This window comes from Pseudopodoces humilis, chromosome 7 (assembly GCF_049639895.1).
Source record: "Pseudopodoces humilis isolate 2021_Gansu_Grassland_sample_001 chromosome 7, ASM4963989v1, whole genome shotgun sequence".
Classification (NCBI taxonomy): domain Eukaryota; kingdom Metazoa; phylum Chordata; class Aves; order Passeriformes; family Paridae; genus Pseudopodoces; species Pseudopodoces humilis.
The window spans coordinates 11600968-11621223 of NC_142206.1; the positions used below are offsets into that span (position 1 = coordinate 11600968).

At 39.0% G+C, this 20256-nt stretch overlaps 1 protein-coding gene across 13 annotated transcripts in view; it reads left to right on the top strand.

Moving 5' to 3' along the window:
- ANO5 (anoctamin 5) overlaps positions 1-20256 on the top strand; it is a 67574-nt gene that overhangs the window by 23283 nt on the left and 24035 nt on the right. For 4 of the 13 annotated variants that reach the window (XM_005531585.2, XM_088057278.1, XM_088057276.1 and 1 more), the window contains 9 exons: positions 2821-2865; positions 3901-4014; positions 10119-10187; positions 11656-11940; positions 12291-12404; positions 13972-14087; positions 15011-15145; positions 16352-16457; positions 16547-16607. In XM_005531585.2, coding sequence (XP_005531642.2) covers positions 2821-2865; positions 3901-4014; positions 10119-10187; positions 11656-11940; positions 12291-12404; positions 13972-14087; positions 15011-15145; positions 16352-16457; positions 16547-16607 — 1045 coding nt within the window. Of the gene's footprint in view, positions 1-1116; positions 1496-2820; positions 2866-3900; positions 4015-10118; positions 10188-11655; positions 11941-12290; positions 12405-13971; positions 14088-15010; positions 15146-16351; positions 16458-16546; positions 16608-20256 lie in introns of all 13 variants that reach the window. The other 9 variants (XM_088057277.1, XM_014260252.2, XM_014260253.2 and 6 more) reach the window with 5 other exon arrangements.

Below are 20256 nucleotides of genomic sequence, written 5' to 3' on the forward strand. Positions count from 1 at the left end.
GGACAAAATGGACCATGGGCTCTTACAGCCTTACTTCATCTTGAGCTGTGCTTTGTTTCCTTACCAGTATCTTGGTCTCTCCTGTCACCTGTCCTGTTGAGACAGGGTTTCCTACTGCAGGGCTTTGGCTTGTGTCTTAGGTGAGGATTGCAAGCATAGGTACTTGGAGGGTTGTTTGGTTGGACATGATCCAATACCCCAGCCTCTGGGATAACTATAACTATTGATATAATACCATATGAATCCTGTAAATTTGCACTTACGCCACATGAAAAGAAAATTTATCTCTTCATGATAGACCATTACAACATTCAATTAGTACATCTGTCCACAAGCTGAGTGTTCACAGTTCTTAGATAACTAGACTTATGAGGCTGGTAAGCTATTACAGGATAACAGGAGGGCATTACTTGTTTTTTTTAACGGGTGGGTTTTGTAACTTTCTTTGTAGTTTATGGATTTATTCAACTTATTGAAAGCCCTGGTAAATGCTGAATGTTAGCAGGAACATGATTTCATAGAATCCTACAGTGAACTTGGATTGGAAGGGACCTCTGGGTGGCTAACTTCCTACTCAAGGCAGGGCTGGCTTCAAACGTAGATCAGGTTGCACATTCAGTGCAGATCAGCCCTGCCTAACTTAATCAGGCTGTGTGATCTCTGAGGATGGAGATTATGCAGTTGCTCTGGACAATCTGTTGTACCCATTCCCAGTCAACCACAGCCTCACATCCAGTAGGAATTTCTCCGGTTGTGACTTAAAGTTCTTGCTTCTTGAGTTTTCGCCATCTTCCTCAGGGCTCCATCTCTTCTGTAGTTTCTCATTGGGTGTAACTTAACTACTAAAAAGCTTCAGGTTGCTGCCTGTACTGTGTTAGGAAGTTTTAATTTGGTTACTTGTATTGCAGGAGGAACACATTTTAGGATATTTTCTGTGATGAGGTGTAGGTTCATTTGGTAACTGCAGGTTGTCAAGGATCATTAGCTGCATTCATGCAGGTCTGGAAAGAGCTGAGTTAAGAGTTAAGAAATATGATGTACAAATCAACAATGTTTAATGATTTACTGATAGAATCAATGCAAATTACAAACTTTTTATATGTGTTAAACTTCTAGGTGCACATGTATGCGCAAACATTTGTGAATGTGCAAGACTGATCTTGTTGTCCTTGTGAAATCCAAGTGCAGCAAAATGGAAAGGAATAATTCATGGGTTTAATAAGCAGGCCCGTCACTATCCACAATGAATAATCCTATGTACAGAAGGAGAAGGACTTGATACGCATTCTTCTTCTAAGAGCAGATATGACAATGACTACTGAATCTTCTTAAATTGCCAGTCAGACCTTTAATTACTGAGGATTCTGATACATCTTAGAAAACAACTTAATTTTAATGGCAATAAAGATAAAATACTTCTTCAATTGTATTGAATAATATAACTATGCAACCCAAACAATTTGGGGTACTCCTTTGGCAGGAGATTTTTTTTGAAGTAAGTATTACTTATTGTTTTATTTCTTCTTTGTGTATATGAATTTAGTGCACAAGAACAATTTCTATGCTTATGAAGTCAGTGGTTGGAGCAATTGCTAACATTTTAAGTTGTTAGAATGCACTTTGGGGTTCACTTACTGTAATGCTGAATAATTACAGTACTGTTGATTCTATAAAGATGTTAGTGTGGTTCTATGCACTGTTTTTAACTTGCTTAACTTAGCATCTGAACTTGCAGTTTGCATGTAGTCAAAATAATATTTGCAATGAAAGACCTAAACCTGCAAGTACAAAATAGAACAGAAAAATGCTTTTTCTTTTCTGCTGTTGGATTCCATGATTTTTGTGAGCCTTTTAATCATGCAAGATGATGTACTGCATTTGGAAGCAAAAGCATTTCTGAGGTAGCTGTCCTCAGCCATACAAAGTAGTCTAATTAATCTGCTGTAAATATTTCTCAAGAAGATAAACAGCAAAAAGCCTTAACAGAATTGCTGAAGAGGAAAGGCAAAGAATGGATGGCAGCATTTTCAGGAAATAATTTCTTTTAGCTTTTTTTGTGCTGCATTGATTTGAAACAGTGTTTGTAGCTCCCCAAGGGCTAGCATAGGAACACAGGAACTCTCAGTAATGCATGGCTATTTCAAGTATTGCAGCACACAGCTACAGTGTGTCTTCACTAGAATGAAGACAAACTAGAATGAAAGTCTTCTAATGAAGACTTCTTATGTCTTCATTAGACACACAGCTACCAGTGTGTCTAATGAAGATGCATAAAGTTGTGCAATGCAGGAACAATAGGATTTTCAATTATTTTTATTTTATTTCAGCCTATTTAAAGATAAACACGTGAATTATGCTGATATTATTACTTGTAATTTTGTCAGCTCTGGAATTACATGTTTGCCATTTGTCTTTTTATGTCCCTGTGGGTCCAGCCAAACTTGAGCGTAACAGAAACATGCGTGCACTATGCATGAGCCAATGTTTTGGTACCTTTGCTCTACACTCAAAACCACTTTCTTAGGGCTCTTTTTAAAATCTGCTTAAGTATCCAAATGATGGCAAGTAGCATTATAGGAGTCATTATCTTAAAACATACTTTTACTGTCCAAATGGATTCTAGCCCAGCTTTGCCTTTAATAAAAGAGGCATGATAGTCATATTATTTGTGGGTGCTTGTGTTTTTCTGATGGTTGGAGGCTTTTCCTATCTTTAAATGACATGGATTTCTTGCTCGCCATAGTTGGGATGTATGTGCTTGAAGCAGTTGGTTCTTGGAGAGAAATAGTGTGCCTGCTAACTACTTGTTGGTTATTCCAGCAGAGTGAAAGAAAGTATAATCTGTTCCTAAAGCGACGTCTCAGGGTAAAGTGGTGAATGCTATTGCAAGTGACTTGGGTGCTGCAGTAATAACATGCTTCACTGTGTGACGCCTTTTGTTAACTGGGAGCAAAGTTCACAGTTACAAATAAATATTCTGTGCTTTCTCGGGGAACACATGCCTCCTTGCATGTTAAGAGAGGGAGAAGACAGAGACATTATACTCTGTTTTGTTCCTACTCTAATGAAATAAAACCCCAATTCAGCCCTATACAAATACATTTTTGCTGATAGGTGCGGTTGAAAAAAATAACACCAATGTTCCTCAGCACAGAGTTAATTTAAACTAGAATGTTTGCTTCTATGGAGAGCACTTTGCTGTATGTCTTGTACGTGATTTGACAGAGCTGAATATTAAGATGATAATAAATAATATTACCTAATGAGTTAACTTCCCTAGGAGAGTGGGGTTACAGTCTTTTATTTGCCTAACATTAATTACTGTGGCCTAATAGTGAAAAAGGTGGATGTTGTTACTAAGACATTCTGGCATGTTGGTAAATTAAAATATGACCTTTAATAGATCATGGTCATATTTTGACCTAATTACCTTGTTACTTTGATATCTTTTATTAGGTGTATTTTTTTCCTGTGAAAGTAAATGCTCAATGTTGAAACATCAGCCCTGTATTTTTGTGAGCTATTTTTATATGTGGTCATTGCTGGGCCATACGTCTCTGTGGTGGTTGATTAAGTGAATTTTGTTATGTAGAGGAAAATGCATGGAATTTACATTTTGCTACCTGCTTCAAGTATTCACAAGTATTGCTACACTAACATATTATCTTTATTTTTCCTGTACCAGTTATTTACATGTAATGCTTGTGGACATATGTGGTTAATTTTGAAACTGTTTAAACTAGATGTAGCCCTTGTTAAATCTTGCCCAAATATATCTTCTGTATAGCTGTAAAGAAACTGAAGAACTGTGGCAATAAGGGGAAACTTCTTTGCCTTCTGTCATATTTTAGAGAAACAGTAATGCTTGGTTTTTTATTCATATGCCTGTATCTTCTACAGATTGATAAAAGACATCAAAGCAAAGATTCTATTTTCTTCAGGGATGGTGTGAGGAGAATTGATTTTGTTCTCTCCTATGTGGATGATCTTAATAAGGAATGGGAAAAAAAGTTGGTAAGTTTGTCTTTTTGAAGTCCTCTTAATTTTTATTTATAAGATGAATATCAATGTGAAAAGCAATTCCATGTATGGAAATTTCTGTGTAATTTACTGTTGTTTGTCAGGACCCAATTTTATTAGATTTATATGTCTATGTTTATTGTGTTGATCATTCTTTGTTACTTAGACTGAGCAATACAATAGAGCAAAGCAATCCAAATTATTTTGCTTCTTCATTTAACAATCTAGCAGAGACTTTAGAGAAATATTTGCAAATACTTGTACCTGTAAATACTTTCAAATGAAGGGGAATTTTCTAAATGAGCAAAGATCATCCAAACAAGATTCAACAATAACTGTTTTTTCACACCCTTTGACTGTAGTTAGAGAAGAAATAGATTCTTAGCTCCAAGACTCAATGCAGTTTTCTGTTAATACTTTTGAGACGCTTTTCTTAAAATATACTCTGAGTAACACAGATACAGCATGTCCTCCTGGAGGTTTTCCCTGTGTTTGACTTTCTGTCTACATAGGTGTGTTCATTCTTCTAGAAGAATATTCAAAGTGGCTTTGATAAGAGCCCTCCTATGTAACAGAGCACAAGAACAAACTTTCTCCAAAATACCAGTTAGTGATTATCCCTGAACTGGCCAGCAAGACCCAGTTACCTTGGTGGTAATAATAGGTCAGATGGAATCAGTTAATGACACCTGTTTGTTACATGCTCACACTGACACATGCGGTCTAATTTGGCTAACATAAATTCAAGCCATATAAAAAAAGCAGTACATGAGAGGCAGTCAAGACAAAAAAATTTATATAAAGCACAATATTTTAAAAAAATAAGGATTTCAGGTTTTTTTTCTCTGTATTTGCTGCCTTCTTTCAGAGGCAGGAGAGGTTACATTTACAAACTAGTCTCTCGAATACATAACAAAGTTTACTCATGATCAAAAAAATTTTAAAAAGGAGACACCAAAACTACATTTTCAAGTAATCATATTATTCTGAAAGATAAGGATATCTGAAAAAAAGCATAATTATACCAATGTTTATGACAAAATCACGATCAAAACTGTTGGGCTTTGAAACAAAGAACACTTACAATCTATATCTTGTCATATTAAAGTATTTCATAATTAAAAATTCAAATTACCTTTTGAAAAATACTGTGAGATCGGGCTGTTTAAAAAATTTGCATGTTGCTTTCATTCTTTTATTAAGAAAATACTGTTGGCCTGTTTTCATTAACAACTTCTGCTGCCTGTCCTTGCATCCAAATACAATTCAGTGAGGAACACAGCCCCTGCATCCTACTCTTACTACCTTAAAAAATCCAAAAATTTGTCATGTCTCTGTTTGATGCTTTTCCCAGATTAGGCATCTCAGTCAGCTTTGCTCAGCTAGCCACATTCCAAAGATTTTCTTGGGAGACCAGGTTATTTGATAGCTATAATACCATAGGTTTATATGCAAGCATACTTTTTCAAACTCACCCTGTCTCTTGTCAGGCCATAGTCTTAGCTAGATGCTTTCTTCTACCCTGAAGCAAAACACATTTGAGAAAGAAGGAAGACTACTCAGTATAGAGAGAAGAAAGATCCCCATGCAAAATTTGTCAAAGCAACTCTTAAACTTTTCCATTAGTCATACTTGAATTATTTAAAATCACGGAAGAAATGAATACTATTTAGGTAATGTTTCAGGTGGGAAGGAAAATGAGTCAGATGGTCAGTCTAGTCACTCATATTGTGTGAAGCAGTTTCCTTCTCATTTCTTTATGGGTCATTAGGGGGTAGCAGGAATCTTTGCCAGACCAGAGTCCATGTCCATGGGTGTCATTATTCACGTGGAAAAAAGCCCAAGAGTTAGTAGCTAATATTCTTCTTCCTCTTTGAGGTAAAAATGCACTTCCTAGAAGAAACATCTCTGTCTTTCAAAAGGTCTAAACATCTCTTGTGAGATTTAATTCTGTGTATATATGTTCCTTGCAAAAGAGTTTATGGCCCCATGGAGGAAGATCAGTAGCCCTGCAGACTAACTCTTTGGTCACTGGACAAACAGTCATGGAGATATCAGTTTTTTTTACACAGTTCCTGGGGCATCTACATTTTCCCTATAATTATATTCAGCACTGATGTTTATGCAATTAGTAAGTCCATAAATTAGTGCAGACTTCTTAGCATACAAGTACTGTGCTGTTGTCTTTGTGGTAACAAGATTTAAATATTGATGAACTGCAGCCTCTGGAATTTGTCTGACATACACTGTCCTTGCTATTATACAGCTGTCATAGAAATAAATGTTTTTTTTACGGTAGTACAAGGATGCAGTAAAGTGGAACAACTAAGAATAGAGGTATTCATATGAGGAGAATAACAGTTGTGACAAAGGGTTTTATTTCCTAATCTCAAGGAAACAGCTTTATTCTGCATTTCTAAGAATGGGATAAATAACTTCTTTGTGTGTTTCAACATAGTCCTGATACAGATAGAAATTTTGAGACAGTCTGTTCATCTTCTCCCTTAGTTTCATGCAGAACAACAGGCCTACTGTTTTTGATATTCCCAGATACATTCCAGCTTCAACACTGTTTTGAACTTGCCTTCTATAAGCTACATAAATAGATCCAAACCACAAAGGTCTCTGAACAAAATTTAGGATTACAATTTTTTGAGACAATTCTTAATATTATTCCTTAAAGCCTCCAGCACATGTGGAAATAGTTCACCACCATATGAAATGTATGTGAATATTAAAAAAATAAATCAAATTTATAAAAATATGTAACAAAGATGTATGACCTTTATTGTCCATCAGTGTATTTCTTCTCAAGAACTACCAAGCATTAGGGCTCATAGATCTCTGTGCAAAGTAACTCACTCATTTGTTAACTGGAAGCAAAGTACCTCTGTCCCCAGTGGGGTACAGAGATACAGAAGGAAATTTTATCTAGTTCTTTCCTGGTTTTCATCATCTCAGACAGAATCTTCTGCTTTCTTAGAAGTACCAACTAGGCCAGAGTTAGGGAGCCACAGGCAGCAAGTATCAGATGCTTGTTGCTGCTGTTAGCCCTGTTACCGGCTGCACCCCCAGGTCTGCAGGAGTGGCCGAAAGCTGTGCTCAGTCTGAACTGGGACTTCTCCGTGCAGCTTTGCAGAGGCTTGTCTGGTAGTTGCAGAAAAAATCACAGCATGTCCTGCATTGGAAGGGACCCACAACAATCAAGTCCAATGAATCAGCAGTGCCCTGGCATCTAGGAGGGCCAGCCCTGACCTAGGGGTGCATCAGGCACAGCATTACCAGCCAGGCAAGGGAGGAGGGTTGTCCCACTCTGCTCTGAGCTGGGGCAGTTTCATCTTGAGTTCTGTGTGCGATTTTGGGCACCACAATGTAAAATAAGACAGATGTAGAGAGACTGTCCAAAAGAGGGCCACGGGGCTGGTGAGGAATCTTGACAGGAAGCCTTATGAGAGGCAGCTGAGGGCACTTGGTTTGTTCAGCCTGAAGAAGAGGAGACTGAGGGCAAACCTCATCACAGTGTACAGTTTTCTTGTGTGGAGAAGAGGAAGGAGAAGTACCAGTCTCTTCTCTCTCAGACCAGTCAGTGACAAGACTCAAAGGAATGACATGAAGCTGAGTCAGGGGAGGTTTAGGTTGAGTATTAGGAACTAAAGATTTTTTTACGCAAAGGGTGGTCAGGCACCAGAACAGGTCACAGGCCACTGCACCAAGTCTGACAATTCAAGAAGCATTTGGACAACACTTTCAGGTACACAATGTGACTCTTGGAGTGTCACATGCAGGACCAGGAGTTCATAGAATTAGAGAATCACAGAATATGCTGAGTCAGAAGGGACCCACCAGGACTTTGACCTGCATTGTTACCCATTGTTGTATCAGCATTGTTATCACAATGGGGTTTATAGAAGTTATCTCTCTTCCATAGATACCTGATTATGCAGTGTTGCATTTACACTGGGCATAATAGTACTGCTGGACTTTGGATCTTGCTCTGTTAATCTTAGTGAGGTGGTTCATTACAGCCCCACATGTGTTAGATGATAAAGTTATTCTGTGCTTGTCCCACATTATGGGACATATCCACATAATATGGTGGATGTGATGACTTAAAGAGCTTCCTTCATGCCTCTTTGACTGCAGAGTGGCATCTATAGCAGAGTCAGAAATATATGCATCAGGGATAGTTTATTAGGTTTGAGGGCCAGTAAGCTTAGAATTCTAACAAGTACACATTAAAAACTACCAGCTCTGATCCAAGGAATATGTTTTGTCCATTTTAAGCCTTTTATGGTGACATGAAGAAATACAGTATTTGGCAAGATTTTTTTTTTGTGTGTGTGGGAGATTGATTTCCTTTTAAAAATGTTTTTCCCATTAACTGGAAAGTACAGTACATTGCATGAGTTTCAGGAGGGGGCTTGTGGGAGAAGAGCAAGGTGGTAAAAAGAGCATAATTTCTTTTAAGAGTACTGCAGTTCGCCACACCAAGTGTATTGTAAGGAAAGATAAGTAAGATGGGGCCAGACTCTTTGGCTCTGTCTGCTCCTGAGCTGCACAGCTGGAGAGAAGCTGGTTGGTGTCTGGTGGCAGAGAACCCTCTGAGCTGACTTGTTTGGCTCTCTTTCAATGTTTGCATACACCAGTATGTTTTGTTAGGAGACAAGGTAATCCAGAGTAGCATATAGCTTTGGATACTAGGCTTGAATGTCAGCTTTTCTATAGTATCTTAACATATATTCTTAAATCACATTTTAGTTGTGTTGTTCTTTATCTGATTATCATGTCAGCAAACCACAGTTCTCTGACATGTTTATACAGGTGCATTTAGGAAGGCTTGTAGGAAAAATAGCGCATGTCATTGCTTTTGCCCCCAGCATCTGCTAGAACTCAGGAGTTACCATATTCACAAGTTTATGTAGTCCAGTGTCTAATTTAATATCTAGTAATATTTGGCAAAATCAGATGTGGCATTAAAATGAAAGGCCACTGACACAGGAAAACATTTAAGGGCTATGAATGCTATTTTTTGGTCTGCATTTGTCTGAGTAGGTTATGCAAACTGGAATGCAAAAATGACAGTCTACTCCTCACAGACATGCAGGAAAAGAAAATTGGCTGAAAACTATAGTGTTTCGGGTTTTTTAAGTATGTTTGAAAACTGTCATTTTAAGACTTTTCAATAAAAGAAACATTAGACAGCATGGCATGGTTTAGCCAGAAATAATTTTGTGGTGTAGCTTGTGCATTTTAAGGGCTCAATATTTGGCTTAATTTATTGTTATTCTGGCAGTTCATCAGCAAATTTTATTTAATTAAGAGGAAATTAATACAGTCTTTCAATAGAAGCAAAAATTATACAGAGAAGGAGAGGAAGAAAATGTTCTTACCTAAACACACCGCTTAGGAGTTAGCTTGCAAAAGAAAGGAGTTCAAGAATAATATCAAGCTCACACAGGTCATCCAGCCACCACATACTGCTAGGGGCAGGTTTGTTATCTCTGCATGAGGTCTGTGCTGACTTTATGCAAACTAAGCATTTGGTGATTTGTTGGTCTTATCAGTGATGTTTGTGAAATACTGTTTGAATTGTCTGTAATCAGTACTTGAATATCTGTATGGGCATAATTGTATAACTAAATGTACAAAATAAATAGATGAGGTAAATAGATGAAGCTGTAAGCAATTAGTCTTCCACGTGCTTCCAGAATTTTTCTTTTATTTTTCTTTTGGAAATATAGCTAAACTTGAACACACCCCACACACCAGCCTCCTTAAGTCAGAAGTGCTCAAGACAGAAGACATCAGTTGCTTCTCTGATGACCCAGATAGCACAGAACAAGCCTTTTCCTACCCAGTGGGTGCCCTGTGGCTAGTCAGTGCAATTCCTGGTAGGTTCCCATCACAAAGCTGGCCCTCACTGGAAAGTGGCCTGGTATGCATCGGCTGGTTTTTGTCTGTTTGCTTTGAGAAGGTCACATAGCCTTAAGGGGTTGTCATTGGAGCAGTTGAGAGAAGTGAAACCCAATGAGTCATCGGTGAGTGATCAATTAATAGCTAACTTCATCAGTTACTTAAGTGTCTTTGTTTCTCTTCAGGAAAGGAGAAAAGAATTTGAGAGCAACCTGCAAAAGGCTGGTTTGGAGCTAGAAACAGAAGATAAGAAGGTAAAAAAGAAGAAAAATTAGGACCAAAAGAATAGATCCAGAAATTAATAAACCACTTTCTTTCTTTGAGAAAAATTATAAATTATACTTGTGGATTTCAGTGCAGTGTGACTAATTTAGGGGAAACAAGGTTATGTGTTAATTTGAGTGCTTTTTCCAGATACATTGACAAGAATTGTGGAAGCAGAATAATTTTGATTCAAGAGGAAGCTTTTGCTTTTGGTTTCATAACAAAAACAAAACCTTTGCTTTCATAACAAGAACAAGGCAAAATAGCTGTGATTTGATTTAAATCCACATAAATGGGAAGTATGCTTACAGCTGATTTTAATCCCACCTGGCAATGAGTAACAAGTTTGGAAGGCAAAGAATGGATTAGTTATGCTCACTGGATATTGTAATTATGAGGAAGGACCCTGTAATAACTTCAGGATGTTTGATTAGTGGTACTGTTTGGTGTAATAACTAGAGAACATGTGATTTTGACTGATGCAGTCAGTGTGCCAGAGGCTGAGTTGAGTAAAATAACTCTTGATGAAGTTCAGACTCTGTAACATCCATAGATAGGGAATTCATTGAGCAGTATTAAAAACCCTTCTGATTGCTAACTTCTACTGTGAATGCAGAGCAACACTAGAAGAACATACATGTTACATGAGGCCTATGACAGGATTATTCTTCATGTTTTCAATGTCATGAGAATTTTCAGGCTTCAGTGTATGAGATTGTAAGAAACAATGCTCACTTTTAAAATTTCAAAGGTTTATTAAACCTTAACAAAATACAACAGAAGGACTCAATAAGGAAAGAGACACAGCGCCGGAAGCATATGGCTGTCTGCTGTACGCTTGTCTACAAAATGGCTGGTCCCCTTTTTATAGCCCTGGGATTACATCAGGCAACCCTGGCCCTCACAAAGTCTGTCAGTCAACTCTTCTTTGCTGTCCGTTGGTGGAGACTGCTTTCTTGCAACTTGACTGGAGGGCAGGTGTTGCCATGCCATGCCTCCTAGTAACAAGCCTGCCCTCTTCCCAAATGCCCCAACTACAAAGTCTGTCTAGTGGCAACAATACAAAAGGGGAGGGGAAGGAGAACTATGGGGAGAACAAATCACAATAGCATAACTATACATCAGTAAAGCTTCTCTTAAAAGACACATAATATTCATCCCTTAATTGCAAGAGCAAACCATCGCATTACCCATCTGTAACAGAGATTAATATAGTTTGAAAAGCCTTTGTGAACTTTTAATACTGCAAAGATTGTTTTTATGACCAGCCATCCACTCAGATAAGCTTTTCAGTAAATATATGTATACACATACAGAAAGTCCTTTATTCCCCCTCCTTTGATTTTAAATCATTTAAACATATGTAAAAGGCAATACATTTTATATGAAAAATATTCCCATAAATCTTGCAATAAAACACAGTTGGGTCTAATGTCTGATTTACCTCTTCTGGAACAGGAATCTGAAGATGGCAAGATTTTTTTTGTGAAGATCCATGCGCCATGGGAGGTTCTGATCACATATGCAGAAGTGCTGAACATTAAAGTTCCTATCAGGGAAAATGACATTACCCCCATGGTGGAGAACCCCCTGGACTGTGTGCTTTTCCCACTCAGACTGCCCGAGAAGGTGATGCACCCTGAACCAGATTATTTCACGGCACCATTCAGCAAGGACAAGCAGGAGCTGTACCTCATTAATGATGAGAGCACTTTCTTCTCACCATCCATGAGAAATAGAATAGTACGTATGTAAATTTGGCTACTGGTGTTTGTTTACATGTAGGTTTACATGGCCCCATCAGAATATTCATGTAAGGAAGGAATAGGTATAGAAACTAAGGTAAATGCAGAGAGACCTGGGTACCTGTGCATCTTGCTTAGAAATATGGAATAATTGTTGGAACTGATCTTCTGGATGTCTACAAGGCAATTGTGCCCCCTTTGTTCTTATATGGGATCAGGCCTTCTGAAGAAATACTTTTTGCTTTTTCATGTTCTTCCTGCAGATTCTACACAGTGCACACCATTATAGGTTGCTATTAAATGGCCTTAAAATAGGAAAGGTCTGAAATTCTCATCCTTGCATCTCAGGTTAATTATATTCTTACACGTTGCCCATATGGAACAGAAGAAGGGAAGAAAAAGTTTGGGATTAAGAGACTGCTAAACAATGGCACCTATACAGCTGCATATCCTCTTCATGATGTAAGTATTTCAGCTTTCTGCTCCCTTGAGCATTTCGCAGTGTTTGCACTCTTTTACCTACTGTGACATTTGCTGTTCCAGGAGATAGGAAAATATACTCAAACCTTGCAATTTGTCCTAGTAATTGATTCTGATTTATAACACGCAAGACATACCTGTCAACCCTACTATCTGGCTTTTATGTGCTGAAATGTTTCTTCCTGTGGATGAGATTTTAGAATACTTGTCAGTCACATCATTTCTTTAGAGACTTACTCCATCATATTCCTGTAATGTTGGTCACACAGACCATGCAGTAGTACAGTAGATAATAACAAGGAATTAATACCTACTGCAGATCCGTACATTCAGCAGTGTGTGTGTATAGGGTTTGTACACACACACTGTAGTTACACAGTAGTACACACTACCTGCAGTTAGAGAAAAACTCTTGGGATCATACCATTTTGGGACTGAAGTCAGGTGAGTTGCCTGAATCCTGCAGTTCGGTGTGAAATGGTGACTTGGCCATTTCTCAGTGAGCTTTGGGGTGCAAATACTGTAATACTGGAAATGTGGTAACGATAGTAAATATTGTATTTAGTTTTGCTGTAAGATCAGTTTTTAATATGACACATATGGATTTAGTCCTGGAATTCCATGGAGAAAACAATAGAGATGGGTTACAGTGTTTTAAATGGGTTTTTTCGCTTAAATTTTTTTTTCCTTCTAAATGTTGTGTTTTATTCTTTTGCATAAATCTTAAATTCTCTCCTTGTTTTTAATGGTTATTTCAGATGTCACTATGCTTTAGTGAACTTGAGTTGCTTATTTATATCTCTGAATTCTACCATAAGACATATTTAACTACTGTATATGGATTTATGTTTTTAAATGTTTGAAAATATTTTGTTTTCCTTGGAAAATAAAATTAAATGAGTGAATGGACATTCCTTAGGTTTTCAGGAGGAAAGTTTGGCTGATTAGGATCTAGAATGCTAGTCTAGGCTGGGAAGTACTTCATACTGTTGGGACTACCAAAACCACAGACAGTAAAAAGCAAGAATCTCTTCTATACAACTACAATCAACTTTAAATGCTAAGAAATCTTATGAAAAAAATTCTAAAACTTGTGAGACAGACTCAAAAATCTTTGTCTAAAAATAATTATTTAATCTTCCAAAATACTTCCAAAATGCAAACTTCAGGTTGCTTAAACTTCCATTGGTTGCTTCCTGTTTAGAAACTGATTTTCATGCTTTTCTTTGTGGCTGAGAGACATTCAGAAAAAAAGGAAAAAAAGGAAAACCAAGATCATGAAGTGAATAATTGATGTAGCCAAATATTTCTAGAAGTAGAGTGGCACAAAGTAAAATTACAAAAGCTGTCAGAAACTGTGGTTATTTTACAGTGTTTAATTTCTAGGAAAGTGATGAAATTCCAAAATTTTCTTAGTATTTGACAGTTAAGATACCTGATAATGACCAACACCACAGTGTGGGTGCATCATCATTCCTGTTTGTCTGTTTCAATGTAGTATTTGAGCCTGTCAATGAGCTGTTTTCCCCTTACTCTGATTTGCTCACAGTGCCAGTACTGGAAAAAGGCAAGTGATCCAAACTGTGACAGTGAGAGGTACACACTCTACATGGAGTGGGCCCGCTTCTTGCGCTTCTACAAAGAGCAGCCTTTGGACCTTATCAGGTGAAATACTGCCTGTGGGTTATGTTTCCTTGCTTTTCACTGTAATATGGTGTATATTCATTTGTAACGTGATCCTGCTAAGAAGTCTTTACCACTTTTAATATCCAGTGAGAACTGGATATTAATTGGGCACTGTATCCTGGGAGGACATGACACAACTTTCTACTGAGAAGCAGAAAAATCATTTATCTCAAATCAAGCATCTTTCCATCTAGCCAATCTTCCTGGGGTCAGGAGGACTTGATGTAAAGAAACACATACATAAAATAGCTCAGATTTTTAAATCGATCTCTGCAAAAAAGTGTTAAAGATTTGTTTGAAATGTTGAAATTTCAACACAGACTTGAAAAAATACTGATAAAATCAGTTTGGAAGCTTGAGTCTCAGTTCTAACCCCAAATTTAAGCTCACTTAAGATCTCTGATTCAGCTGATGTGATACAACAGAATGTTGCTTTGTTCACAGGTTACAGCTCTTTGTAACACAAGTGGTTGTATTTCTGTGGATTACCTATTTGTTTTAACCACATAGTCAGAACTGTTGTACTGTTTCATTTGCGTAACTCCTTGGAAAAATCAGGAAGTAAATCTTCACTTACACTATCATGTAGAAAAGAGAAAAGAGTGATTTTAATGTTAGTTTCTACTAGGAGGAAAAAAGTAACAAAAGCGGCCATATATCCTGATCATTCACCTTGTTCATGCAGTTTGAGTAACTTCTCATGGCCAGCTTCAGATGTCATTTTCCACAGTACTTCAATGCCTTTACTCTTCTGTTTAAAGAGAATTTTGCCAAGTATTTCACTTTTACTCTGGCCAGTTTGCTCTATTACTCTTTTTACTCTATTAGCTTTTTTGCTCTATTTGCTCTAGTTTTAAATTTCTGCTTTGTGTTCTTGTTAATTGCATTTTCTTCTTATTCAGAAAATACTATGGTGAGAAGATTGGAATCTATTTTGCCTGGCTAGGATTTTACACAGAGATGTTGTTCCTTGCAGCAGTTGTTGGTTTAATCTGTTTTCTCTATGGCTTGTTTACAATGGATGAAAATATGAGCAGGTAAGTGTAACATTCAAAATCTCCTGGGCAAAAGCTAAGCAATGTGAAAATTTTATTCTTGCAAAAAAAAAAAAAAAAAAAAAATTATTCTTACTGTTACTCAACAGGTAACAAGCTTTTAAAGCTGTCTTTATTGACTGAAAAGGTGGTGGACCACTAATGCAGAGCTTGTGGCTATCAATTAGTAAGACTCAACTTGTAGGTGAAAAGCAGTATTTTATTGACCATATCTTTCTGTATTGGAGAAGCTGCAATATATGAAGTCCTAAAAGCACCCCTTAGATCTCTCAAAATTGTTTAAGTGTTTATTGTTGCCTTAAGCTCCTCTATTTAATCTATCTTGCAGAGCAGTCTGACCTTTTTGTGTAATTCATTATTTGTACTAACCAAAAGCATCAGTAAAACACAACAGCAGTGTTCTCCAATCAAATTGGGATCCAGTATCTTAGAAGCCACAGTTTGGTGGGTTTATTTAAGTAAGCATAGTGTTTGTTTTATCAGAAGTCCATAGATTTATTGTATGCAGGGATTCGGGGTGGGGAGAGGAAAAGAGGGTTGACTTTTTGTTGCTGACTGCTTTCTGTAAGAAGGCTTCCATAAAATTTTGAGTTTTAGCCATAAAAGATGACTAACAAGTTAAAATTCTCATCTATTCTGTTGAGCAATGTAATTTTGAGACTTGTGTTTTAGCTAGGTTAGGAATTCATCTGGGAATACTGTTACACATATTGAGATTTCTCTGGATACCAAAGGACTATCATAGGATTCTAAATTCTTCCTGTCATTAAATTGAAGTAGCAAATTTTACTGCAGCTATCAAAGCTGAAGTGGTCTCTCTGCTTTTAGAAAAGGTGTTTTGATATCATTGCTGACCTGGTGAGAAGCATGGTTTATATCTTGCCTGAAAGCAGTGCATGTGCAGTACAGCTCCTGACAGACTCCTGATTTATTTCTGGTAGAGCCAAAAAGCCCAATCTGACGGAACTGTTAGTTCTACTCCTTTTAGCAGCTGCTTCATTCTTGGCTTGCCCTAACCAACCAATGGTTAACAGCAGTGACTGTGACAAGATGTGGCATCTTTGCTGTAAAGCTGCAAATATTGAGCTTTGAACAAATCAAGCTCCTATTTATTTTTTAAATAAAATTTCATATAATAGCATTTAAGATGCTGTGAAAACAGATACTTTACAATGTTTTCCTCCTTAGCAAAGAAATCTGTGACCCTGCAATTGGAGGAGAGATTATCATGTGCCCACTTTGTGACCGAGACTGTGAATACTGGAGACTAAATACCACCTGCGAGTCCTCACAGGTTTGTATTTGGTTCTGCAGCGACTTGTCATTTTTGTTCATCCTGAAAACTGTCTTGGTACTGACCTGTTCCTGGGTATTCTGTTGCAGTATTCCCATCTGTTTGACAACGTGGCAACTCTTTTTTTTGCCATTTTCATGGGCATATGGGGTGAGTACGTTTGATAAGTTTTATGTTCAGCAGGAGGGAGATCTTGGCAAAGCTGCTGAGGGACACTGGAAGTGGGAAGAAGGGGAATAATGGCTTCACTTTAGTATCCTGCCTCAGATGCAGAAGTGACAAATGAGTGAAAATAATTTAAAGTTACAGAGGAATTAAGATTTAAAAAACGTAAGCAGGCATCTTGGATACTGACACTAGAAGACATGAAATATTGAGCGAGGGTCCCCAGAAATCAGTCACACACACAGCTGCTTTCGTGAGGCAAAAAGCCTTCATTGCGGGGTCTTGATAACCCTTTTATAAGCTTCTCTGACCAGGTCACCCTGATTGGTAGAAGGAACAAGACCCCTCTCATCCCATTGGTGGGATAAGAGAGAAAAAACATGCTCAGAACATCTGTGTCTTGTTTTGGGAAAGTAATTCCTTATTTACACAAATAATCCTTGAGCAAGAATGGGTTCCCAAGACTTTCCCTTGGGAACAGTCAGCATCTGAGAGCTTGAAAATTTTCTCAGGTTCAGAAAATCATGCCTACATCTCTCTCTTTTTTTTTTTTTATCAAAAAAGAAAAAAAAAAGAAAAATAAGCAAGATGCCTGCTTAGAGGGACCATCCGAGTGACCACACTCATCTTCTACATCTGTGTCATCACTCAAAGGTTCCTCCACTTGATGACCTTCCTCCTGGTCACAGCTTGTGGTTTTCCTGTTAGCTCGGTTCTGCCTTTGGGATTGCAGGTCAGGATGGACATGCTAGGTACCCACTGTACCCCAGTGTCTGTGGATACACACGCATACCCATGACCTGAAGCGATAAGTTTTAATGGGCCCTCCCACTGCTTGGTGGTTAAATTTCGCACCTGAACATTCGCTCAGGGCTGATGTGTCTCACCTGAAGACTGCAAAGAAAGGTGATGGTTTAAGATGACAGGTTTATTTGAATTCTGCAGCACCATAAGGTGATTGGCCACATACAGAATTTTTGCCAATCAACTTTGTGGGGTTTCACCCTGCATTCCCTGTTTTTGTTTTTGAAGAACCTGCTTCAGAATACCATAAGCACGTTCAACAATGGCTTGGCCAACTGGAGAATGCAGAATGCCGAATTTGTGTGAAACACCCCACATCTGCATAAACTGCTGCACTTTCTGTGAGGCGTAAGCAGGGCCATTATCGGTTTTCACAGTAGAAGGTATTGCTAGCACAGCAAAACCCTGCCTCCAATGGGCAATGACATTGCACGATTTTTTCTTCAGTGTGAGCAGAAGCCCACATTGCAGAGGAGGAAGTGTCAATAGACACATGCAAATACTTCACCCTGCTGAATTCAGCAATTTGGGTAACATCTGTTTGCCAAATTTCCAAGGCCTTGAGACCCCTAGGGTTTACGCCCACCAGTAAAGGCGGAGCAAGTGCATGACAATCATCACAGGGATTGACAATGTCACTGGCCTCAGTTGGAGTCAACTGAAACTGCTTTTGCAATGTATGTGCATTTTGATGAAAGAATTCATGCAGTGCTTTGGCTTGTGCTAGTACATCAGGCTGAGGTGCTACCAAGGTTAGCCCACTTTTCAGCCCTGGCATTACCTTCTGCTATGGAACTTGGCAGATTGGTATAGTTTGTACCTTGCTCTTGAACCAAATCTGGAAGGGCGACTACATTTTCTTTTTGGAGGGACCACTGGATTTCCCAGATGGGTTTGTCCCCCTGCCCCAGTAAAGGAGGTGTGGGGCACGGTGTGCCCTTCACCACAGTGGCCCCCTTCAAAAATCTGTCCTGATTCGAACCACCCAAGCTGCCAGTACATCCCACCCCCACAGGATAGCAAGAGCTGTGGTGACATAAGTCCAAACTATAGCAGATTGTCCCTCTGAGTTCATGATCTGCACAGGCTGCTGGCTGTTGAAATATTGGGCTGTTCCACCCAATCCTGCGACAGGCGACTCCACAGGATCCAGAGGCCACTGCAGAGGCCCTGCAGAGGAGGACAGGATGGTTATGTAGGCACCCGTGTTGATCAGAGCTTGTAGGTGTGTTGCTAAAGGACACGGAATGATTCACATGGACACATCTCAACGGTATGACAGGAAAAGAAGTAACTTTATTTTCTGACTCCCGTATTTATAGATTCTTGACAATGACCAGGGATTGGATAACTAAGTTACCACCTTCCCAATCACACTGGTTATGTGAAACATCCATCAAAGACATTTCTTAGAAGGAATGTGTAAACACTTATGTTTATAGTTTCTTTCCTGGGAAAGTAACTAAAACTATGAAAACGAGATCAGAAGATTTAATTTTCATGGCGACATAGGTGGATCTCCAGCGGGGTGGCACCAGGAGGGCACAGGGTATACCACATCTCAGGCCTTCTATCGGTCAGGGTTGCAGCCCAGTGTATCTGAGGTGGTCCAGTCGATCCAAAGCAACCATCCCCTTGACACCAGTCCACAGTCCTAGAAACTGAAGACTTGAAAGGCACAAGTTGAGCAATGCGTGTTTTTTCGGGGATAGTTGTCGCACTATAGGGAAGAGTGAGAAGCACGACACAGACTCTCTTGTGAGTTGAACAGGAGAGTGAGGTTTATTACCTCAGATCTCCTTTTATAGACTGATACATGAAAGTACAGAAAGGTAAAACTCTTATTGGTTAGTGAACTAACACGTTACCATCATTGGTCAGTGGGGTATACCACCCCTTGACCTTCTCTTGCAAGAAAACAAGAAACTGACAAACAGCACCTGCAAGGCTGTGTTCTATCTCTGAGGATTGTTTTAATTCCTCCTTATGATTTCCCAGGTGAGACTGAGAAAATTATGCGGCCTGCTTTTCCACAGGCACTGTGTTCCCTGCTTTTGCTCATGTTTAGCATCCGTTGATAGTGATGGGAGGGGTGGGAGTGGAAACCATAGGACAAATCTGTCCCGAATAATCAGCATCAATAAGTCCCAGATGCACAATGATGCCCTGAAGAGTAGCACTCGATCTTCCTATTAGGAGAGCACTTCTACACTCCCACAGGGGTCCAGAGGAACTCTATGCACTTTGCAAGAGCTCAGGACTACTGTTGCTGCTGTGCAGACATCAAGTCCAACCGAGCCACAGGTGCTGGCCATGAGCTGGCTAAGCAAGCCTGTATCAGCTTCAAGACCTGGGGAAAAGCTTATGTCCGAGCGTGTTTCCCCAATGCACTCAGCTTTGCGTTTCCGGAATCTGGCAAAGGCTGGCCCTTAGCATCAAACTTTGCTGTGCAAGCCTCTGCATAGTGGTTTGGCTTTCCACACCGAGTGCACAGAAATGAGAGAGCTTTCCCTTTCTGCTTCTGTTTCCCCTGCTTTTTGGTGGCTTGTGCTGTCACCTGCTTCTACTGCTTACCTTTTGCCCCTTTTGAGGATGCTTATAAGGCAGTAGCCAAGGCAGCCATCTTATAATCTGTGGTGCCGATGTTAGCACAAGTGTGGACCATCTGTGCTAAGGATGGATCACCTGGGAGAGCCTCTATCACCCTCATACAGTCATCACTGGCATTGCTTCTTGCCAGCTGTGCGACCAGTAGCTTTCTCAATTCAGGTTCATCCACCTGCTTCTCCACAGATGCAGAGAGTTTTTCAACAAACTGCATGTACGGCTT